General features: G+C 31.3%; 1 protein-coding gene across 10 annotated transcripts in view; it reads right to left on the bottom strand.

The window, feature by feature from the left end:
• The window catches only part of LOC139528643 (phosphatidylinositol 4-kinase alpha-like), a 78,359-nt gene that overhangs the window by 31,632 nt on the left and 20,822 nt on the right, over nucleotides 1-25,905 (bottom strand). For 4 of the 10 annotated variants that reach the window (XM_071324719.1, XM_071324720.1, XM_071324721.1 and 1 more), the window contains exons 12-28: nucleotides 24,056-24,309; nucleotides 23,354-23,449; nucleotides 18,906-19,010; nucleotides 16,625-16,808; nucleotides 13,333-13,436; nucleotides 12,683-12,893; nucleotides 11,605-11,713; nucleotides 9,593-9,723; nucleotides 8,756-8,889; nucleotides 8,100-8,182; nucleotides 7,104-7,174; nucleotides 6,661-6,785; nucleotides 5,695-5,776; nucleotides 2,792-2,875; nucleotides 2,127-2,336; nucleotides 1,524-1,616; nucleotides 1,133-1,217 (exon numbers count right to left, since the gene is read on the bottom strand). In XM_071324719.1, the coding sequence (XP_071180820.1) occupies nucleotides 1,133-1,217; nucleotides 1,524-1,616; nucleotides 2,127-2,336; nucleotides 2,792-2,875; nucleotides 5,695-5,776; nucleotides 6,661-6,785; nucleotides 7,104-7,174; nucleotides 8,100-8,182; nucleotides 8,756-8,889; nucleotides 9,593-9,723; nucleotides 11,605-11,713; nucleotides 12,683-12,893; nucleotides 13,333-13,436; nucleotides 16,625-16,808; nucleotides 18,906-19,010; nucleotides 23,354-23,449; nucleotides 24,056-24,309 (2,161 nt within the window). The remainder of the gene's footprint in view (nucleotides 1-1,132; nucleotides 1,218-1,523; nucleotides 1,617-2,126; nucleotides 2,337-2,791; nucleotides 2,876-5,694; nucleotides 5,777-6,660; nucleotides 6,786-7,103; nucleotides 7,175-8,099; nucleotides 8,183-8,755; nucleotides 8,890-9,592; nucleotides 9,724-11,604; nucleotides 11,714-12,682; nucleotides 12,894-13,332; nucleotides 13,437-16,624; nucleotides 16,809-18,905; nucleotides 19,011-23,353; nucleotides 23,450-24,055; nucleotides 24,310-25,905) is intronic. The other 6 variants (XM_071324727.1, XM_071324725.1, XM_071324726.1 and 3 more) reach the window with 2 other exon arrangements.

Here is a 25,905-nt window from a genome sequence, read left to right as displayed (position 1 = left end):
CTATTTACCTTATTTCTTTATAGCCTTCTCTAACTCTCCATACAATAACTGTACGATCTATTTACCTTGTTTCTTTATAGCCTTCTCTAACTCTCCATACAATAACTGATCTATTTACCTTGTTTCTTTATAGCCTTCTCTAACTCTCCATACAATAACTGTACGATCTATTTACCTTGTTTCTTTATAGCCTTCTCTAACTCTCCATACAATAACTGTATGATCTATTTACCTTGTTTCTTTATAGCCTTCTCTAACTCTCCATACAATAACTGTATGATCTATTTACCTTGTTTCTTTATAGCCTTCTCTAACTCTCCATACAATAACTGATCTATTTACCTTGTTTCTTTATAGCCTTCTCTAACTCTCCATACAATAACTGTATGATCTATTTACCTTGTTTCTTTATAGCCTTCTCTAACTCTCCATACAATAACTGTACGATCTATTTACCTTATTGCTTTATAGCCTTCTCTAACTCTCCATACAATAACTGATCTATTTACCTTGTTTCTTTATAGCCTTCTCTAACTCTCCATACAATAACTGTACGATCTATTTACCTTATTGCTTTATAGCCTTCTCTAACTCTCCATACAATAACTGTATGATCTATTTACCTTGTTTTTTTATAGCCTTCTCTAACTCTCCATACAATAACTGTATGATCTATTTACCTTGTTTCTTTATAGCCTTCTCTAACTCTCCATACAATAACTGTACGATCTATTTACCTTATTTCTTTATAGCCTTCTCTAACTCTCCATACAATAACTGTACGATCTATTTACCTTGTTTCTTTATAGCCTTCTCTAACTCTCCATACAATAACTGTACGATCTATTTACCTTGTTTCTTTATAGCCTTCTCTAACTCTCCATACAATAACTGATCTATTTACCTTGTTTCTTTATAGCCTTCTCTAACTCTCCATACAATAACTGTACGATCTATTTACCTTGTTTCTTTATAGCCTTCTCTATCTCTCCATACAATAACTGTATGATCTATTTACCTTGTTTCTTTATAGCCTTCTCTAACTCTCCATACAATAACTGTATGATCTATTTACCTTGTTTCTTTATAGCCTTCTCTAACTCTCCATACAATAACTGTATGATCTATTTACCTTGTTTCTTTATAGCCTTCTCTAACTCCCCATACAATAACTGAGCAAGCTGATCATCCTTACAAATTGCTTTCATTCCAGCAACCTACAAGTTAAAACATTAGTCAGTAATTACATATTCTAACTTTTACATGAGAAAATTACAATAACAGAATAAATAATAGCAATTTAATATTTATATCTAAATATGGAAACATCTGAAAACCAAAAAGCGTTAGCATTACATATGCAAATTAAATTGTTGTCTCCTAAATATTTAACTGGAACCAAGTAATGACCTTAGAAGTATTTGCATCCCATAAAATCATTATGTAACTTTTTGATATGTAGAAATGTATTTTTAAAAATATCTAATGCATTTTTATGTATTTTTTTTCCTGCAATATCATACCTCTCCAGTGTATCTACTTCTAAGGTTAAGGTTGGCCATAAAACTAGAACTGTCCTTCGTCACACTATTTGGCCTTCTTTCTAAAGTTGAAGACTGCAAAACAAATAAATAGATATATGACATATACGGTTATGGAAATAAAAAAGTTAACTAAAATAGTTATTATATATTTCTGAACAATACCCTCGACATGGATATACATCAAACTTCTGTTTTAATCTTGAAAATAAAAAGTTATGTTCACTATTCATTCCACAACGCAATCTTTTGATTTTCTTGGATGGTGTCAATACTATACATGTATCCATTGTTATAAAAGCTATTGAAATTGTTTTTGTAATAAAATTTCTTCAGACAGTGCTTACAGTGACCTATAGTTGTTAATGTCTGTGTCATTTTGGTCTCTTGTGGACAGTTGTCTCATTGACAATCATACCACATCTTCTTTTTTATATTACCAGAAAATTAATCTAAAGCTGTACAACCTTAACAATCTGAATATCAAGAACAAACAATTTTTCTAAAAGCTTTTAGAATGCTCTAGAAATGGCAGCAAAAAATGGTTTACACATGTGTATATTATGCTATGACTTGATTACTTACAGCCAAAGGTGAAGCTGTCCTGTTGTATCCAGCATATGTATGTACACTTTCCATGGCTAGTGCCACACCAGTGTGTTGTTTTAGTCCCTCAGTGGACTTTTCTACTTCATGTAAGTACTGGGCCAGGTGAGACTTTGTAGTGTTTGGAGCCCACTTCATGGACTCTTTCAATAACTCCTTACTGTAGGCAGCAAAATCCTTTACTGTGCTCTATGAAATAACAAGTACATTATGCATAATATGTGAAACAAGCAGAAAAATCCTTTATTTGTTGTGCTCTTTAAAATAATAAGTTATATGTGAAACAAGTATTTGTTTTCTAAGAAATGTGACATCAATGTTACAGGCATAGGGTAGGTTTGATGACTTTCAACTATTACGTTCAACCTAAAGTTTATATTTTAAATTAAGAATTCTAATGAAACCTTGTTTGCTATGTTCATTTTAATTGAATGATCTCACCAATTTTCATGGCATCAATTCACTATTGAAGCTATGAAAACATATGTGCAAGAGCAGACAACATATAACAGCTTTTAAATATATGATTTGATATGGGTTTCTGTCAGTTTTATTAGAATGGAGATAACAATATTTTATTTTAAGCTCTGACAGCATCAATCCATGATTTTATAATTCTCTTCTAATCAATCACAAGATATTACCTCTCTATCTGCCAGGTTATCTCTGACTCGAAAGTTGAAAGGAGTTCCAGGGACATCAAACTCTGGGGCTTCTTCATTGGGATCCTACAAAATCAATCCTCAAATCTGACATTATTTATTCAATACCTTCACATTGACAGACAACTAGGTAAGCCTTACAAAATATATATACATTAGAATCAAGCATCAATCACTTGTTCAATGGGAGACTTAACTCTGTGCTTCAGCTTTTTAACATGTATATTTGTCTTTTCCCCGTGCGCTTTTTAGTATGACCCATAAGTAATGAAAGTTAATGATTGAGAAATAGAAACCATACTGATAATGTCCATAATCTTTAATTTCTAAATCAATGAAATTTTCAATTTACTTGGGAACTAAGAATCATTTAAAACTTTAACATTAAACTTTAATTTCTCTTTGAAACAGCAATATGTAGAAAATTAATTGTGACTTTTGTCATTGGCAATTTTATTATAATAGCTAGTGTTACTTTATGAAAAGTTCAAAACAATCAAACAAACATTTAATGACTAATAATAAATCACCCTTCAACAAACTATAATATATAAATTGAAAAGGATTTAAGGATATGCAGGACTTGATCTTGTAATTTAGACACTGAATTCTGATGAACGAAAACAATTTCATCATTCAGTTTCATATTCATTGAAGTTCATCGTTAAGACCAATCCTGAATTTAAAATAAACCAACAGAAAATAACAAACAAAAAAAACTTAAAATTAAATTGGTAACTGATTAAAGTTTTATATACCACATGATAATCCTGAAAACAAAATAAAAAAATGCAGATTTATTATGGTCTGAGTGTTTTGACACAGAATTTCTCAAGAAACATAGTGTTAAGATATTCAGTACTTTACTCGTTAAATGAGCTGGGTTATTTTAAAGATGTATTTATAGATTAGATTAAATATATTTTGAGAATAAAAGATTAACTATAATAAAACTTTCATAATGAGGTGAATTATCCTACTATTATATATATAGGTGTCATATTCACTACACTGCTACTTAAAGAGTCTTTCAAGTTAAATTATACTGATAAAACCTTTGATTTGATTTTTGGTGTTTTAACGCCACTTTTAAGCACCTTATTTAGGCTATTTCATGGCGACCAGTTTTATTGGTGGAGGAAGCCAGAGTGCCTGGAGAAAACCACTGACCTTAGATAGGAAAACTGACAATATTAGTAAATTAAGATTGGAGTCAAGAGCACCTGCACAAGAGGGGTTCCAAATTGACAACCTCAGTGTTGACTGGCTAGTGATTACAGTAGTAACTACTTAGACCACTCAGCCACCGAGAACCCAAAATTGTCTTTGTAAATTGGTGATGTAATTGAGGGGAAAGTTGCAGAACATTTATAACTGTGCTGTGTAGGAAAATGTGCATGAAATAACTGGAGTTAATCAAAATAATAATCATAATTGTGATAGTTATTTTTATCTCTTGTTTTTGCTCTTTTTATCTTCATTGTGTATGAGATCTAATTGTTTCTTATTCTTTGGCAATTTGACCCTTTCTAGACCTATTGTTTAAAACAATTTAATCAACTAATACGTTTTTTTATAAATCTTTTCGTATAAAGCATTGACAATTATTCCCCAATGTTGACAAAATTGTTCCGATTTCAAACACATTTAGGCTAAGATACATAGAGTACAGAAGTTGACAAACTAAATATTCAAGTAAGATTAGTAATTTTAAACTTGTTGAAACACACATAACATAAAAAAAAAACTTATTTGTAGACATCTGTGCTGTATTTTTCCATTCTTAAAACCCACAGAAATAACTGAATTATTGAACTCATAGTTTGTGTTATTTATTTATTCTATCGATTTTTTTAACAAAAGGAGCTATTTCCTATTGAGACATTGTTTCAGCCTTGATTCATTATGATAATGGTCAATAAATCCTTAATTGAAATTTTAGCTCAAATTTGGGCCCATATTGGGGGCTTTTTGAAACTACTCTTTTGATATATAAAGTCTAGCCTAACAATGGCTAAATAAAGCCCTTATTACCTTTTATTCTTTTCACATTCAATTATATTATTAGCAAAAACAACAGAAGAAAATAACTATGGGTGATAAATAAGTAAGATGGAAAACAAAACAACTTAACAATAGAATTCTTACATTGTACCATTCCTGAAACAATTGACACATATACATGCATATCATAAAAAAATCTATCTAAAAACAAAATGTAAGTGAATATCTATAATAGTACTAACTCAATACATGTAAATTTATTGGTGTTATCATGTTAAAGTAGGCATTACAGTAAATTTGTTACAATAAGGTGCTCATAGCAATATAGGCTCAATTGTTGGTATGTGGGAAGTTTGTCTTCACAAAAGATTATGCAGAATATTTAAAAAATGTCATGCATGACTGGTATTAACGTGTTTAGTCATATATTGTATTGAAATCATGCAAAATAATTGAATACTACGGTAATTTTATAAGAAATTAGCATCAGGTAAACATCCTAACTGCTGGCATGTAGCAGATCAGATAAATAAGACAGTTGAATCATGAAATTCACAATGGTCCCCAATTTCAGATTTCCTGATAAAATGATTATTTCATCCAAATTTTGGAGAGGATCTCATAAAAGATGCAGGTGCTTACTACTATAAGAAAATGTTGACAGACTGATGAAATAATTTAAGATCCATAACTTTGTTGCTTCGGGTACAAAATTTTACAACTTTTATTTCTCATTACTATAAAAAGTTACTGTACTCTTCATTCATTTTTATGAAAAAAGGTAAACTATTCTGAACAGTAATTCACATAAAAAGCTTTAAGACATTACCCAATTTTATAAGTTACTTAATATACAGGCTCAAATCATGTACATGTCTTACCACTTCTAATGAGTTTGACAGTAACTGTAGTATATCAAACATAGTCTTCAATACAGTACCACTCCATAACAAATGGGGAAATCTGAAATTGTCATGTATTTATAATTCATTCTTTACTCAAACAAGACATTACATGTGAAATTAATTTCAATATTAGTTATCGATACAATAATTACGTTTAAGATGGTACCCAACACCTTGACTAATATGAATTTTGCTCGTTTAATTTTTTTTAAATTTTGACAAAATGTTTACTTTGACCCTTTGACAAAAATATAAAAATTTAAAAAAATTTGAACCAACCACTTTATCAGAAAAAATTTGTTGGTTATATAGCAGTTTGACAAACACTAATTTTGATCATTGAGAAGCTTAATATTTCCTTAACAATACAGCATGATTAAAACGTTTAGCTGATTTTTACATAGTTATCTCCCTGTAGTGTTAGGTACCACCTTAATCATTCTAAACAAGATGTTGTATGTTGTCATGCTAAGCAGCATATCCCCCCTTGAAATTCAAAGTATAAGAAACAGGATTTTGGTGTCTCCCTGGTCTTGCAGGCCCTAAAGCAACATATATTTTCTAACAACTTCATCATTTGATCTCTGGTGTATAGTTGTCTCAATGGAAATTATACTACATCATCTTATTCAAGACAAATATGAAGTTATTCTGTTCAGTATTACTGGAGAAATGTGGCATGAGAAAATTAAGACCATTCAACATATTGAGATTTCAGAGTACCAGTAAAGACAAACAGGGACTAGATGCCAGACTGATAAGAACAGTAACAACACATCACTGTCAAGTTGCTACCAAAAATTAAAAGTCATTCTGTTCAGTAATGGGGAGTTGTTTTTTTTCTGGTCCTACAGGTGACATTTATTTACAGGTTTAACTGTACATCCCTGACTAATTTAAGAATTGTTTTCCACATCTGCATTCACTATATAAAATACTTACTTTTCAACCAGTCTAGAGAGGTGGATGTCAGCTACTGTCCTGATCCTTTTGTAGATGTGATTAAACTTGACCAGTAAAAACTGTGCTAGTAGATCCAACTCATGTTCCTTAGCCTCAGTCTTTGGCTAAACAATAAAATACAATCATGACTATAAAATATCTGGTTTGGGGAACTGCATTCTATCTTTATATTTATCAATATTTCATTTATTGCAAGTATCATACCTTTAAATTTGTCTTGATTTAATTGCATTATACAGATCTGACTGAAATAAATCTCAGTTTAAATAATATTTGTGTATTGAGTAAATAGGAAAAATCCTGATGAAAACAAATGCAAAAACACATTGCTGTTTTTCTTCTAAAAGTTGTTGTGAAGCCTTCAACATGAGGCAAACCTTATACCTTGTGAAACTCTAATAAAGTCAAAGATATGTTCTTACCTTTTCACTCATAGCTTCTAGAAATTTATCAAATGCTTTGTCTACAACTGCTCTGATGCAATTCCACATTCCTGTAAAATCATATATAAATAAAAGATAACTAAAAATTAAATTAGATTATGCTTTTTTGGTATGAAGTGAAACTCTGTGTGACTTTTAACACATGATATTTCTTCTGTATAAATATCTATTTTATATAAAATATTGACAAATATAAAGTGTCATCAACTTGTGCGCTTTAATATACTTTGGCATCTTTGATCTTTCTTGTATATTTTAAAGTCTGATAAACAAATTGATCTATATTTATACTTTCTCTTTGATCTGAACTCTATCTGAGCAAAGGAGTAGGTCCAGTAAGACCTCTTTTCGGCCCCAAAATATCGCAGTTTTACAAAATTGTTAAAATGTAAACTTGTAGTTATTTATTGGATAGTAGAATGGTTCTGCTACATAAATATGGGCTTTTTTTGACAATACAATGCACATATATTGGGTACTAGCACCAATAAGTCATGCTAAATTACTGAAATCTTCACAATTCCAGCATTTTAGTTAAATTTTAGACGGTTTCCGTGTAAAACGAAAGTGGCCGCATTCGTGTTCATCCAAAATATTGAAATGGAAGTTGTATTTGATGATAATACATAACATATATAAAGATTGAGGATGAACACGAATGCGGCCACTTTCGTTTTTGACAGAAACCATCTGAAAAGTGACATTTTTTCGCATATTTGGTAGATTTTTCATATTTGAGCTTGAATCGGATCGAGTTTTATGACTAAATAAGTTAAAATCTTTCACATAAATGAATTGAATCATATGAAATAGACACTTAAGTGTTTAAAAAGTGGTCAAAATCTTTCGTCAGATGAAACTGAAATTTGAGGCCAAAATCGGTCCTTACCGGACCTACTCCTTTGGGTACAAGAGATCTTAAAATTGTTTTTAAATAGAATTGTTTGTGGTATCATCATATGGTATTATCATTACCAGCTTTGTCTTTGAATATTGTGCTTTCTTCTAGATACATGTAAAGTCCTTGGACTGATTCAACATCATTAGAAAACTCTACTCTGAAACAGAAATACATCAACAACATAAAGTTTAAAACAATCCTTGTTACTCTTACCTATACCTAATAACTCTATGTATAAAATGAATTGAACTTTAAATACATATATTTGTATTTCATCTACTGTAAATTCAGAAATTAATGCAAGGTTTTTATTATTGCGAAAAATGCAAGAGTTCTAAACGCAATAATTTACACTTGCATTTTGAAATATTTTATATGAATTAAACAGGATTTTTCTCAAAATCGTAAAAATTAAAATCGCATTCAAGTCTAAAATGACAAATTCGCAATAATATATGCACACAATAATTTCTGAATTTACAGTACTTGAAATTATGTTATCTTAATTCCTATTTAAAAGCTCAATTAGGTCTAGATTTGGGTACTCTAAAGCTTGCCAGATGGTGTGGCCATTTGTATATTGTGAAACAGATCACTATGACCTCTAGTTTTCCTTTTGCGTTATGCCTTGTTGCTTGATTGCTGTAAATGTCTACCGCAGGTCTGTTTATTTTTACTAAGGAACAAGAAATTCTAGGAGATCTGACAGTCTTTCTAAATAATAAAATACCTTAGTGTTTCCAGTCTATATACTGACAACAGATAAATACACTGGGTAAACTGTAGCTTCTGTACTAAGTAGTAAATCTCAGCATTGTTATCCAATAACTGACAAATATTGTTCCTTAGGTCTACCAACTCTGCCTGTTGAGAAAAAAAGTAACAGTTAATATACCTATGTCTTTCATGTTTGAATTTATCACAAATGTTCCTTAAATTAACTGCCCTATCCATTGAGAAAAATAAACTGTTACAGTAATAAAGAGGCATTTCTCATTTTTTGTCTCATTTTTCAAGGTCACATTTTCACTAGTTCAGATCTTTCAGACATTTTCAAAAGCATTTTCTACATAATTTGAGCTGCGTCGGATAGAAATCGACCTTATGCAAAGTATGCATATACGTCTTTAAGACTTTGAGCAATTTTGAATCATTAAAAATATGTAATAAAAGGTGAAAGATGGCTTGTTTTGTAGGGTTCTTAAAACTTCTTATACAAATAAATTTTCAAACAGTTACAGACTTCCTGTTGAGATTTTTTTCAAACTCCAAAGAGGCTAACATATGTATTGATATTAATTTGCATAAGGTCGATTTCTATTCGACGCAACTCATTTGTAACTGTGTCATTACAGCCCCAAGTTAGATCAAAAATTGAATTTAAACACTATAAGTAGTCATATATGTGTTGCTTTGTCATTTTTCATGAAAAATTAATACAGGAGTTCAAATCTCAGCTTTGACTGACCACCAATTTTCACATTATTATGCAACCTTGTTATTCTTCGTGTCCATTTGTAAATACAGGCACTTAGATCTCATTTGAGATTTCTACACTTGTGCATACCTGTGTAACTGTATCATTCTTCATAGCCACATTATACAGTAGTTCAGATCTCAGATGAGATTTAGAGATCAGGAAAGGAGATGTAACAGCAATCTCACAGACACCTTCAAACCATTCAGGAGGCCATAATGCTGAAAATATAATTTTTAAACTTGCAATCTCAGTCAATAAAGGTTACTTTATCACACTGCCTAAAATCAATTAAGGTAGCACAATACAAAGATTTTATAACTCCAACTCCCAAGTTTTAAAATGCTGTAACTTTCTTAATAAAGCTTGAAAATTTATAAAAGTGGTAGTTTTGGATAGCTAACAGATTACTCATTCAAATAAATGCAATGTTAGTACTATGCAACAATTATGTAACCAATTATAATGTTAACTGTGTATAAAATATTTTTCACCAAATTTCCACTTCCAAATGAAATTAGCTTCTGCATCTAGGTATCCCTAGAGGGTTGGTTTTATTATATGTTGTTCCTATGGCCATTATCTACAAAAGGGTGTCTCAGATTTCAGATAGAATGTATAGAACAAATTTTACACCTAATTAATCATAATCTTCTTTTATGTGGTTAGGATGTTTACACTAATTAGAGATTTATGAGAGAATGGAATACCATAGAGACAATCTGAGACACCCTTTTGAAGCCCAAAATGTGTTGATTAAGATTTTGTTAAAATTTTCTGTATAGTTAAAGAGATGATAGAGCTAAATTCATTCAAGTGAACTTACCCAGATTTTGCCACTAATTACATAATAATTGATTACATAATGATTGCATAATAAAAATATTGCATTCATTTAAAAGATAAATCTTTTATCTATCTATATATACCTCTTTTATTATTTTCTATGCATTCATAAGAAAGTTACAGCATTTCAAAGGTTAGTGATTGGAAGTAAAAAAATCTTTGTATTGTGCTACCTAAAGTCAAAAGTTTCTTATAAAATGCAAGTCCACACTAACAGAATCTGCAAAAAGGCAAGATTTCTGCAAAAAAAACTTTCGTGACAAGATTCTTTGGTTTGAAATAGACAAAAGTAATAAAACCTAAAATCTGAACAAATATTGGTATGCTACCTTTACTTATAAAAGTGTGCTAAATCTGATATACTACAGCAGAAGTCTGAACATAGGTCAGCAAGATATATTCCAAATTCTAAAGGTCTCTCACACTAGAACCATCATATTGCAAATTTTCACTCAAATCAATTGAATCATCCAAGAGGAGTTGCATTTCCCTGTTTCATCATAAAATAGATATTAAAAACCATTGAAATTTGTTTTTTTCATAATCATTTATACTGCAATCAGCTATTTTACTATACAGATAAAGCTATACGTATAAACATTAGCTCTATATGTCAATAACCTCAACTAACCTATGAGCCCCACCTACTTACCGGAACTACTGTATTTCATCAACAACGTCACGTCACAACAATGACAAAGTGTAGTAACAATGGTCAAACTTTTATGAATTTAAACTTATTATGTCTTCAAATTGGTAATATATACACCATGTTTATTAAATGTTATTAATTAAGTTCATTTTCCCTTTCTAATTCCTTAAATGTCAATGTCTTACCACCTGGACTACGCTCATATGGAAATACCCCAAAATGGTACCCCAAGAGGGAAATTCCTTTTTTTAACAATATTTGTTACATATTTTTTTTTTTTTTATTGATTTCAGTATAAAAACGATATACATATAGTGTCTTGAAATATGAGATTTATTTGTATTCGGCACGAAACAGGGGGATTGCTCTGTAAAATCTTGCATTCCCCCGTTTCTAAGCCTCATACATATAAATTTCATATTTCAAGACACTATATGTATATTGTCTAAATTCATGAAAGTTCATTTAAATAGGTCATATTTCCATGATTATTTCTAGTCAGATAGTAGGCGCCTTGGTTAAAAAAATTAAACATGCAAAACACAAAAGGGTAATTTCTACATGCTCCAATTTTTTTCATTCTGAAGTTTTAATATATACATACGTGAATCATCTGAAGCAAAGGCAAATACCACACAATACTGCCAGAAATCTATAAATAGTTTATGTAGACGAGGCTTGGGATCTGTTATCCTTGGCATTCTTCTGATTAACTGATTAAAAATACAAACAGTTATATATTATGTTGTATTTTAAAGAAATATCATTTAAGTCCTATCATTTAAATGTTCAAGTAATGACTAATTACATTTCAATTTGTAGGACATAAGGCAAAGAAAATCTGGCTAAAATCCAGATCGTGTGTTAACACTTTCTTTACAAGGAACTTACGACACTCTGTTCTGGTTATTATCAAATCAGCTAATGAAATGTCTGCCTCAAATTAGAAGGTGTGTATGATTTTGACAAAACTTGATCCAGAAAGGTTTAAAACAGAAAGTAGAATAGAGCATCGTCAGATCAGTGTAAGCTGCGAGTGGAGTTATGATTTGTATTTTAATCATATTGTGCAATAAGTTATGTAACAATGTATGACCAATTTGCTTGCAGTTGATATAACTGAGTACTCTCAGATCTGTATACGTACTTATTTTCTTTTTGTTGTTGGGATGCATGTCCACTAAATGTTTTTGTTAGATTGTATCCATCTGATGAGTTAAGCCTTTTCAACTGATTTATAAAGTTCGTAATTCAGTAGTTGACGTTTGTCGCTGGGTAACATATATGTTGTTTTTGTTAAAAAAATTTGTGTGCACAAATTAGGCTATTAGTTTTCTCGTTTGAATTGTCTCACAGTTGTCATTTCAGGGCATTTTATAGCAGCCAGACTATGCAGTATGGGGGTTGCTCATTGTTAAAGACCGTATGATGACCTATAGTTGTTTATTTCTGTGTTATTTGGTCTATTGTGAAGAGTTGTCTAATTAACAATATTACCAAATCTTCTTTTTTAGACAACTACTGATATTCTATGACTGGCATCAGTAACTCCAGGTTCCCTGCACAACTGGAAGCCTTCATCCCACCTAAAAAACCTACCACTGCTATAACTGGTATCAGTACACCCAGGTTCCCTGCACGGCTGCACTACTGGAAGCCTTAATCCCACCTAAAAAACTTACCACTGCTATAACTGGTATCAGTACACCCAGGTTCCCTGCACTACTGGAAGCCTTCATCACACCAGATACTTTCTCACTGGTTCTCTTAGCCTCTAACCCCATCTGTACAAAGAGTTCTAACAGCCTGACAAGTAGCTCTAATTGATCATTCTCCCCCTGAATGTTAGAGGCTATGTTGGCAAAGGCATTGATTACATGTGGTGATACTTGTCTGAAAGGGAGAAATATATTTATTTTGCATTTTGGCAATATCAGTGATTGTGATAATTTTGATTGCTATGCTTTATTACAGCATAATTTAGGACATTTAAATGAAAATGTAATGCTGTTCTAAATGGGATATTTGTATATCTAGTTATATCACCTTTACTGGATGTCAAATCTGGCATTTTGAAACTACATAAAAGTTCATAAAAGAGAAGTCTTCAATATTTTAGATTGAGCAAAATTGTGTAAATACCTGTTTTAATGGTACAGACACAACACATCATGTTATTTTAAAACACATACAAATTCCTTGCAGCAGAGTATACAAATTATTCCCAATTTACTGTTTCTTATATTCCTTGACCTACTTACCTATAGCATTTATTTTACATTAAGTTTTTCTGACCTACACATGCACAGAAGACACCACACAAGTTACTGACCTATAGCCTTTAATTTTCTCATCAGTAACATGTTCATTGTATGGTGCACTACTTTCCAGACTTACAGTGGTAAACATCTGCATAATCTCATGGTACAGTGTTGTCTGGAAAAAAAGACACAATAAAAAATTGTTACACAGCAAAATGCTTATTAATTGCTTTGAGAATATCACTACATTATATATATGTAGTGTAATATTGTTCCTATGCCCATCCAAATCAAGGCTAGTTATTTTTAGTAAGGTTCATATTGCTCAGTTCCTATGCCCACTCAAATCAAGGCTAGTTATTTTTAGTAAGGTTCATATTGCTCAGTTCCTATGCCCATCCAAATCAAGGCTAGTTTTGTTTAGTAAGGTTCATATTGCTCAGTTCCTATGCCCATCCAAATCAAGGCTAGTTTTACTTAGTAAGGTTCATATTTCTCAGTTCCTATGCCCATCCAAATCAAGACTAGTTTTGTTTAGTAAGGTTCATATTGCTCAGTTCCTATGCCTATCCAAATCAAGGCTAGTTTTGTTTAGTAAGGTTCATATTGCTCAGTTCCTATGCCCATCCAAATCAAGACTAGTTTTTTTTTAGTAAGGTTCATATTGCTCAGTTCCTATGCCCATCCAAATCAAGACTAGTTTTTTTTAGTAAGGTTCATATTTCTCAGTGTAGTTTTATATGTTGTGTTTTGTACATACTGTTGTTCATAAGTAGATAATTTTTGTATTTTGTCATGGCACTGTCATTTTGAATATATTTTGCCTCTTCTATATAGGAAAACTCAAATCAAGCATCATATCTTACATTTTTTGTTTGTTTATTGGGACAATCAGAGTTGACACTTGATTTCATATTGGAAATAAACAACCATTTACAATCATTTGGTTGGCTTCATTACCATATTAAAACCAGGTGCTCCGCAGGGCGCAGCTTTATACGACCGCAGAGGTCGAACCCTGAACAGTTGGGGCAAGTATGGACAAAACATTCAAGCATGATACAGCTCTGAATTTGGATTGTGATCAAATTTTTGACATTACATGGTTTTTTTTTACACAAAACAAATGCCAAGATTTTACAAATCAATTAAAGATTTCTTCTTCAAACTTTTTAAATCTAAAATTAAATAGTTGACACAGCATAGGTTTCTGACACAGAATGAATGTGGTCTAATGAACTTAAAAGGTTTTTTTTGCCTTTGAGCAATTCACTATGCTGTTGAATATTAATCCTCTCAAAAAAATGTTTGAAGAAATTTTCTTTTTATTTATGAAATCTGAAATGAGAAAAATTTAACCCCCCCCCCCCCCCCCTTTTTTTTCACATCCCTGTTTCCCTTTTTCAAAACTGATATCAATTCAAATTTCTAATGGAGTTTGCAACAATAACTACTCATTTAAATACATCATAAAATATTAAGATGTAAAAAAACTGCTTGTTATCACTGAATGGTAAAGATTATTTAAATTTATCAGTTGGTAGTAAAAAGTGTATATACATTGTATATTGTATATAACAAAGATTTAAGTTGATTCTGGACAAAGAAAGATAACTCCAATTAAAAAAAATTCTTGCTATAGGATATTTCTTGCTTACTATTCTGGACAAAGAAAGATAACTCTAATTAAAAAAAAATTTGCTATTTCACAATATTGTGCAATTAGATATTTCTTGCCATTGCACAATACTGTGCAATTGAAAAGACTTGCTATTGCACAATACTTAATATAATAATTTTAGATCCTGATTTGGACCAACTTGAAAACTGGGCCCATAATCAAAAATCTAAGTACATGTTTAGATTCAGCATATCAAAGAGGCCCAAGAATTCAATTTTTGTTAAAATCAAACTTAGTTTAATTTTGGACCCTTTGGACTTTAATGTAGAATTTGAAATTTGAAAACAGGACCAAAAATGAAGAATCTACATACACAGTTAGATTTGGCATATCAAAGAACCCCAAGGATTCAATTTTTGATGAAATCAAACAAAAGTTTAATTTTGGACCCTTTGGACCTTAATGTAGACCAATTTGAAAACTGGACCAAAAAACTTCAATAATCAAGAATCTAAGTACATTTTTAGATTCAACATATCAAAGAACCCAACCGATTCATTTTTTGTCAAAATCAAACTAAGTTTAATTTTGGACCCTTTGGACCTTAATGTAGACCAATTTGAAAACGGGACCAAAAGTTGAGAATCTACATATACAGTTAGATTCGGCATATCAAAGAACCCCAATTATTCAATTTTGATGAAATCAAACAAAGTTTAATTTTGGACCCTTTGGGCCCCTTTTTCCTAAACTGTTGGGACCAAAACTCCCAAAATCAATACCAACCTTCCTTTTATGGTCATAAGCCTTGTGTTTAAATTTCATAGATTTGTATTTACTTATACTAACGTTATGGTGCGAAAACCAAGAAAAATGCTTATTTGGGTCCCTTTTTGGCCCCTAATTCCTAAACTGTTGGGACCTAAACTCCCAAAATCAATACCAACCTTCCTTTTGTAGTCATTAACATTGTGTTTAAATTTCATTGATTTCTATTTACTTAAACTAATGTTATTGTGCGAAAACCAAGAATAATGCTTATTTGGGCCCTTTATTGGCCCCTAATTCCTAAACTGTTGAGACCAAAACTCCCAAAATCAATCCCAACCGTTCTTTTGTGGTCATAAACCTTGTGTCAAAATTTCATAGATTTCTATTAACTTAAACTAAAGTTATAGTGCGAAAACCAAGAAAATGCTTATTTGGGCCCTTTTTGGCCCCTAATTCCTAAAATGTTGGGACCAAAACTCCCAAAATCAATACCAACCTTCCTTTTGTGGTCATAAACCTTGTGTTAAAATTTCATAGATTTCCATTCACTTTTACTAAAGTTAGAGTGCGAAAACTAAAAGTATTCGGACGCCGGACGACGACGACGACGACGACGACGACGACGCCGACGACGACGACGACGCCGACGCCAACGTGATAGCAATATACGACGAAAATTTTTTCAAAATTTGCGGTCGTATAAAAAGGGGTATGATTGCCAATGAGACAACCCTCCACAAGAGACCAACTTATTTCAGACAGATAAATAAATAATTAGCTAAAGGTCACTGTACGGCCTTCAAAAATGACCAAAGCCCAAATCATAGTCAGCTGTTAAAGGCCCAGAAATCTAAAAATGTAAAACAATTCAAATGAGAAAACTAACAGACTAAGTAATCTATACCCCATATTTCCTATTTTTTATAATACACAAGAAAATGTGGTGCATCTAAGTGGACAAGAATACTCACACATCCTGCCATAATCATACAACCCATCTGATCCACAATAAGTTTATCTAATGAAGATGGTGGGGAACAAAATCTCTGCTGAAATATTTGCATCACAGAATCTGATGTCTTTGGTGTGTCCTTCAGTGCCACAGCAATGTGTCCTAATGTTAGAATCGTGTTGGTAGATATCAGGTTTGATTCCCTATAGATTACAAAATGTTTTTTAAATTTCAAGGTTAATAATTGTTTGTTTTTGTTTTTTTACAATAAAAAGAAGTAATTATTTGTCAGTATAAAGAAAGATCTTAAAGATGGTAAAGCTTGCAAAACATCATTCCAGTATTATTCACTATCGTAAAGCTTGAACTTAAAATTGCTCTATTGTCATAAAAAAGCTTAAGAAAAGAAAACATTCTTACAAAACATGCATATATGTTAAAAATATAAAAGAAAAAGTTTCTGGTATTTCAAAATGATAACATGTAAGAGGTATGATTAATAATTAAGAAACTTAAAAGGGACACAAAATATACTGCTTAGATGGTTATAAATAAGATACCAGTAGTTTTTGTTATTTAATGTTAAATTAAAATGTATGTATGCTCAATTATAATAGTTTCTGTATGAACATTTTAGAATTTCATGGATTGGCTGATTGATTGTTACAAGAGTCAGTTGACAAATATTACATTAGGACTATAATAAATTACACAATAAATCAGCAAGAAATGATTGAAAAGGAATTTGAACAGGCAGATAGGCAGACAATTTTGGCTGCAACTAGACAGGCTAAAGACTTGTTTAGAGAAGTCAGAAGTTCTGCCTTGCAACAGGCTACCAAAAAAACCTAGTGAAAAGCTGTGCTGAGATTTTGAAACTTGCAGAGAGAAAAATCCGATTGAACATCCTCTTCTCATTCTACATGGTTGTCAATGGTTACAAGATCTATAAATCAAGTATCCATGGAAGTACAATTTTTCCTGAATTAATGAAACTTGTTATCCAAAAACCAAAATTATTTTTTCTAAAAATGAAGGGGAAATATGAAGAATATCATACAAAGAATTGAACTTTGCAAGGTTGAGAAAAGAAAGGGATAAGCTTCACAATTAGTTCCATCTAAACAGTATATTCACACTGTTAATGAAAAACTGAAAATATATTAATGAAAACTCATTCCAAAAAGACAACATTCAATGAAAATAATGTTTACACATCAGCAAACTCAAATAAATAATAAAAATAATAAAAAGGATATGAAGGCAAAGCAAGGTTCAAGCAAAAGCAAGAAAAATAAAATATCACCCATAAATGCATCAGAAAATTGACATAGAGTAATGATTTTCAGGTCTAAATATAAAATATATATGGTGGTTAAGTTATAGTGTATATATGATACAACTAGAAATGATTGATTTACAACTTATACAAGAGCACTTTTACTTTAACATTCTGTTCAAGTTTGGTAAAAAATTAAAGTAATGAAAAATCTAAGGTAGGAGGACTATTTTAGATCAGAAAAAAAATACTGTGTTCAATTAAACCAAAAAATATTGCTACATTTTATTTTAAAGTAGGAGTTACTGAAGGCTTAAGTTCAAATGAAAAAGCTTTCAACATGATGTTGCATTAAATATTCACTATTTTATTATTGATTACGCAATTTTTTCCCCTTCTTTTGGTTAAATAAAAAATCTCTATTTACCGTATTTTTAAAAACACTAATGTACCGTATTTTTAAAAACACTAACTTGAAATTAATTTTCCAAAAAATATATTGCCCTGTTTAATTATAGTTCGGGTGAAATTGAACAAAAAAACACAGCCCGAAAATCAATCTCATAACAAGTGTGAAAGAAAAACCAACAGTGAAAATAGACATAAAATGGTGATATACAGTTGTACTGGCAAAATTTTTGATTTTGCAATTTTTTCACCCTTTTTTGGTTTAATAAAAAATTCCCTCTTTACTAGTACTGTTTTAAAACACTAACATGTAAATTCAAATTAATTTTCTTCCAAATAAGATATTACCCCTTTTTTAAATAATAGTTTGGTGATATTGCACAAAAAAGAACATGTAGGCGAGTAGGTAAGTTAGCCTGAAAATCAATCTCATTACCAGTGTGAAAGTAAACCAACAGTGAAAAAAGACATATAATGGTGATATACTGGCAACAGCTCAGCAAATTCTGCAACACTACTGTGTAACACAACTAATATGCTACAAGTGATATGTTATTAATGAAAGCTTGTGTTAAGATGAAGCAATTAGTCGTGATTATCAAATGAGATTTGCCTCTCGACATCGCTGGGTTGAAAGTCTTGCGATGTGGGACGGATAAATTTCATCACAAGCTTCAACTGGTTCCACCTTTCTTCTGGTGATTTTCCATTCTTCCTGCTAAGGTAATTATACATGTTATTAAGGTCAAATCATGCAAAGCTTAGAACCTATCACATGCATGCAATGGACACCTTTAAACAGTGTTAATAAATTAGGTCAAATTGGTCTGTCATTTTTTCAGTTTGTTAAAACCATGTAATTGATAAATAAACAACTTAAAACAGTTACTTCATAACTGCTGTGTAGCATGTTGTATTATATTTTTTACAGGCTTCTCCAAGGAAGTCTTAACTTAAAAACAAGTAAATTATCACAAAGATTTGTAAAAAATTGGCTGGAATTCAAAAATCTGTTTGTATGACATCATTTGTAGAAATTTGTGTAATTTTCCTCAACTTTTATAATTAATTATCATTTATTTTTATCATTGCTTGAAAAATTTAAAGAGAGCATCACATATGCATCAAATGTGAGTTTCTTCAATATTTAAAAAAGCTGTAATTTATTTAGAGGTAGCAAGGGGCTCTTTTCTCAAAAAATCGTGTGACAAAAATTGTTTACATAAGATATAGTGAAAAGTCCCTGACTTACAAGTATTTTTTTCTCATATGACTTTTTGTGAAAAGGGTGGCGTTTTGGTATTTAATGTTATAGGTTTTGGAAACTATATGTGATGCCATTCAAAAAGTATAACATGTTAGAACTTTTATATTGTTTCCTTCAATAACACATCTCCCATTATCAGTAGGGGAACTGTACACTCAGGAATTTTCAATGATGTGGGGCATTTCTAAAATTCAACCTCCTACTTGTTACCTTTACACAGAAGACTAGATATAGAATTTCCCTAGACGCCTAAGCAAGCTTTATATGCACTTTTTATCCATATTTTATCATGTTTGTAGGACATTTATCAAATAAATTATTACCTACATATTCTGAAAAGCAAGCTTTTAAGGCACTTTTTAAATCCATATATCATAGGACATTTATCCAATAAAATATTACCTACATATTCTGTAAAAAGAAAGATTATTGACTAGGCAATTAATTTGCAAGACAACATATATATGAAATATTTAACTGTGAAAAGTAACTTTTAATTTCTACAGCTAATAAACATATAAAGAAGAACAAATCGAAGATTATTTTAAATATGTTAAAAAATGTTCAAATAAGAAATAAAGTGTCCATAATGAACATGGACAACAATAAGAGACACATATCTTTAATACAAATAATAATTAATTTGTACACATCACCAATTTTCTATGTTTGTGTAAGTTAATTGCTCCCATCAATAAACATTAGAATAAACATGTTTAATCATTATGGTGTTTGAATTGTCTTTTTCATCAATCATTGATTGGAAATATTTTGTGAGTTATATGAATTACAGCTGCAATGTTGCTTATGTTAGTTACGAAAGTAGTCTTGTTAATCCTCAATCTAAAAATAAGAAATGTGTCTAATGTAAAAAATGGCTTATTTTTTAAAACCCAGAACTCTGGAAGAACATAAATCAAAATTAAAAGTAAATTGCTCATGACATACTTTCCCTATTTTGAAACACTTTTATGCTCACCGGAAAAAAAGATGAACAACAATATACTAGAATGAGTCTGTCTCTAAAGAGCATATTAAAATTATAAAAATTTCTCTCTTTAATTTTCTAGTATTATGCCATGCTATATTTTCCTACCTGAACATTGTTTTACAGATAGCTTGTCATGTGGGAGTTTGTTTGATGTAAATCACAGGAAGTGTTTTTGGAAAAGGCGCATTGCAGCTAAGTATATAGGTAGGTATAATGTTGGAAAAAGCCATCATGTTTTTTTGGTGTATCAAGTTAACAGCTTACCCAACAAAAAGCCTATATATTATATATAAAGTGGAAAATTAAATAAACTGTTCACACAGAGAAATGTCTCGCTTGTTGTAATTTGAGAACAATGTTTCATGCAAATTTAACAATATAGTGTTAAATCTTAAACTAGAGGCTCTAAAGAGCCTGTGTCGCTCACCTTGGTCTATGTGCATATTAAACAAAGGACACAAATGGATTCATGACAAAATTGTATTTTGGTGATGGTGATGTGTTTGAAGTTCTTACTTTACTGAACGATTTTGCTTCTTACAATTATATCTATCATGAACTTTGCCCATTAGTAACAGAGAACTATATTTGGTAAAAATTTACATAAATTTACCAAATTAATGAAAATTGTTAAAAATTGACTATAAAGGGCAATAACTCCTTAAGGGGTCAATTGACCATTTAGGTCATGTTGACTTATTTGTAGATCTTACTTTGCTGAACATTATTGCTGTTTACAGTTTATCGCTATCTATAATAGTATTCAAAATAACCAAAAACGGCAAAATTTCTTTAAAAATTACCAATTGGAGGGCAGCAACCCAACAACCAGTTGTCCAATTCATCTGAAAAATTCAGGGCAGATAGATATTGACTTGATTAACAATTTAACTTCTTGTCAGATTTGCTCTAGATGCTTTGGTTTCATAGTTATAAGCCAAAAACTGCATTTTACCCCTATGTTCTATTTTTAGCCGTGGCGGCCATCTTGGTTGAATGGCCAGGTCATCGGACACATTTTTCAAACTAGATACCCCAAAGATGATTGTGGCCTAGTAGTTTCAGTGGAGATTTTGTAAAAGATTACTTAGATTTATGAAAAATGGTTAAAGATTGACTATAAAGGGCAATAACTCCTAAAGGGGTCAACTGACCATTTTGGTCATGTTGACTTATTTGTAGATCTTACTTTGCTGAACATTATTGCTGTTTACAATTTATCTCTATCTATAATAATATTCAAGATAATAACCAAAAACAGCAAAATTTCCTCAAAATTACCAATTCAGGGGCAGCAACCCAACAACCGATTGACCGATTCATCTGAAAATTTCAGGGCAGATAGATCTTGACCTGATAAACATTTTTATCCCTGTCAGATTTCCTCAAAATGCTTTGGTTTTTGAGTTATAAGCCAAAAACTGCATTTTACCCCTATGTTCTATTTTTAGCCGTGGCGGCCATCTTGGTTGGTTGACCAGGTCACGCCACACATTTTTTAAACTAGATACCCCAAAGATGATTGTGGCCAAGTTTGGATTAATTTGGCCCAGTAGTTTCAGAGGAGAAGATTTTTGTAAAAGATTACTTTAATTAACGAAAAATGGTTAAAAATTGACTATAAAGGGCAATAACTCCTAAACGGGTCAACTGACCATTTTGGTCATGTTGACTTATTTGTAGATCTTATTTTGCTGAACATTATTGCTGTTTACAATTTATCTCTATCTATAATAATATTCAAGATAATAACCAAAAACAGCAAAATTTCCTCAAAATTACCAATTCAGGGGCAGCAACCCAACAACCGATTGACCGATTCATCTGAAAATTTCAGGGCAGATAGATCTTGACCTGATAAACATTTTTACCCCTTGTCAGATTTGCTCTAAATGCTTTGGTTTTTGAGTTATAAGCCAAAAACTGCATTTTACCCCTATGTTCTATTTTTAGCCGTGGCGGCCATCTTGGTTGGTTGACCGGGTCACGCCACACATTTTTTAAACTAGATACCCCAATGATGATTGTGGCCAAGTTTGGTTTGATTTGGCCCAGTAGTTTCAGAGGAGAAGATTTTTGTAAAAGTTAACGACGACGGACGACGGACGACGACGGACGCCGGATGCAAAGTGATGGGAATAGCTCACTTGGCCCTTCGGGCCAGGTGAGCTAAAAATATGCACACATTTCACATATGGTTAAGTAGTTTTTCTTAAAAAGTTTTGCAAATTCTAGGGCCAAACTTGCTAGTGAGATTTTATTTCTATGCTTTTCTCCTACATATCTTATGCCTAATTCAGATATTCCTTTTTTTACTAACTAAATTTATTTGAGGGGATATTTGTGATGTATAATCAAATCCCGAAGAAGAAAATTATTCTCCAAATATTTTCCACTTCAATGAAGTGACATGTAATATGAAACTTTATCAAAAAAAAGTAATACCACAATATATATACAAATATTTGTAACTTATTTAAGCATAACTAACATTTGAAATAGGTCTTTGTTTTGCTCATTTCTATGAGATTTTGATTTTAAGTCTCTTCATGTTCTGATATTAGATGATTGGTTGCAAGAAAAAGTATTTAACAGTTACAAGGCTTCAGTTAAAAGCAATTTGTTTATAAGTTAAAACTCCCTTCATCTTATATCTAAAAGGGGATTAGGCGAACACAATCCCAGACTTATAGACGTAAATCCTTTGCAGTTCAAATCACTTATGCCCTACAATTGTTCAAGTGATTACCCCTATAACATATTACAGTATGACACAACACAAAATTGAATATGGTTATCATACCTGTCTGACAGTTCTGCTCTATACAGTCTGTTAGATACTGACGCTAGGAATGCCTGGACACATTCAGGATCCTGTCGGAGTCCAGCTTTCAAACATCTGCATTTCAAAATAAATCTATAGAGAGACCATCTTAATCTTTCAATAAAGTGTGAGTTTATACAAATTATTTTAAGACATGATCTTTAGCTGTTTTTATTCTATGCATTTGGGATATTGTCACATATCCATTTATTGTCAATTCAGAAAGTTGGGCAAAATTTATATTATTGATATAATTGCAAAGGGATGAGTTTGGCAAAAATGAAAACTAGCAATTCATATCTTGATAGCATATATTGTTTCTTATTTATAAATCCAGCATTTCATGTAATCATTATTATTAATCTTGCTTTTTTACCAATCCCAATTATAAAATTTAGCAAAATATTACAATGACAAATAGAAATATTTTTCTTCAAACATCAAAAATTTTGTCTTTATTCTAAAATTTCTTAACACAATATAAAAAGATGATGTGGTATGATTGTCAATGAGACAACCCTGCACAAGAGACCAAATGACACATAAAACAACTATAGGTCACCGTACGGCCTTCAACAATGAGCAAAGCCCATACCACATAGTCAGCTTCAAAAGGCCCAGAAAACTGTTCAACAAGTTGGTTTTTTTATAACTGAAAATAGTTAAAAATCCAACACTTACTTGCAGATATTCATAATTGCACAGTCCCTTAAGTTTTCCAATGACTTGAGTAATTTATTTGAAGGTTTGTTCTTGCCAGACAGTGGTGAGTTGGTGCTGTCTGTAACAGTTATCTTGATACTGCTGCGGCCATGTGATGTGGCATATTTGTTCAGTTTACTGAGTATTGGTGAGGGCATTACAAGAAATTCTCGTAAAGATGTACACATGCTGGAAGCCAATACTGGAAACTTGACAGCTAGTTTGCCTAGTGCCTGCAATATATATCACAAAATAAAAGTTTGAATCAACGTACAAGTTTATATTTTGTTGTAAGTAAGCTTTGTGGTTTTACATATATTCGTTTACTCCACTATAAAAGGGTTCCAACCATAAATAGAAACTTCTTTTGAAACAAACTGAAATTTTTCTATTCAGGGTATGTTTTGTGTTTTTTTTGGCAAAGGTATCAGCAGTGGGAAGTTTTGAAACATGCTAAACAAGAATGTGTCCACAGTACACGGATGCCCCACTCACACTATCATTTTCTATGTTTAAAGGACTGTGAAATTGGAATAAATTCTCTAATTTGGCATTAAAATTAGAATGATCTTATCAAAGGGAACATGTATACTAAGTTTCAAGTTGATTGGACTTCTACTTTATCAAAAACTACCTTGACCAAAAACTTTAACCTGAAATTTGCACTATCATTTTCTATGTTCAGTGAACCGTAAAATTGGGGTCAAAACTCTAATTTGGCATTTAAATTAGAAAGATCATATCATAGGGCACATGTATACTAAGTTTCAAGTTGATTGGACTTCAACTTCATCAAAAACTACCTTGACCAAAAACTTTAACCTGAAGCCAAAAACTTTAACCTGAAATTTGCACTATCATTTTCTATGTTCAGTGAACCGTAAAATTGGGGTCAAAACTCTAATTTGGCATTTAAATTAGAAAGATCATATCATAGGGCACATGTATACTAAGTTTCAAGTTGATTGGACTTCAACTTCATCAAAAACTACCTTGACCAAAAACTTTAACCTGAAATTTGCACTATCATTTTCTATGTTCAGTGAACCGTAAAATTGGGGTCAAAACTCTAATTTGGCATTTAAATTAGAAAGATCATATCATAGGCAAAAATAATGATTATGCAAAATTAAATAATTTTGTACAAAAGAAATTTACTAAGTCAGAACAAGTAAAATTTTCAATTCCACCAGTCACAATAAATGGTCTATTTAATGAGATGATCAAACTTGACATTAATAAATCCACCGGATCTGATAACATAGGACCAAAAATTTTAAAATTGAGTGCTCCTTTCATAACTTCATCTTTAACTTACATTTTTAACAGAATAATAGATACAAGTACATTTCCCTGTGTTTTAAAGAATGCAAGAGTAACCCCTGTTTTTAAAGCTGGTGAAAAATTCATGGCAACAAATTATAGACCAATTTCTGTACTTCCAGTTTTATCAAAACTTTTAGAAAAGCATGTTTCAAAACATTTGTTTGACTATCTTAAAAGATTAGATCTTTTACACCCAGCACAGTCTGGGTTTCGACAAGAACACTCTTGCCAAACTGCCCTTATCAATATCATAGATAAATGGATACAGGATATGAATGATGGTAATATCAACTTAGCAGTCCTGTTGGATTTTAAGAAAGCTTTTGATGTAGTAGATCATGATATCCTCTGTAAAAAACTTGAAATTTATGGATTTGATAATACTGCTGTTTCTTTTTTTCAATCGTATTTGAATGAAAGAACTCAACAAGTACAAATTGGTAATGCTCATTCTGAAAAACTTCATATCAAGTATGGTGTACCCCAAGGCTCCATATTAGGCC

The sequence above is a fragment of the Mytilus edulis genome, chromosome 6 (genome assembly GCF_963676685.1).
Source record: "Mytilus edulis chromosome 6, xbMytEdul2.2, whole genome shotgun sequence".
Lineage (NCBI taxonomy): Eukaryota > Metazoa > Mollusca > Bivalvia > Mytilida > Mytilidae > Mytilus > Mytilus edulis.
Note: the sequence above shows the minus strand (reverse complement) of the source record. Positions and strands in the feature narration are given on the sequence as shown.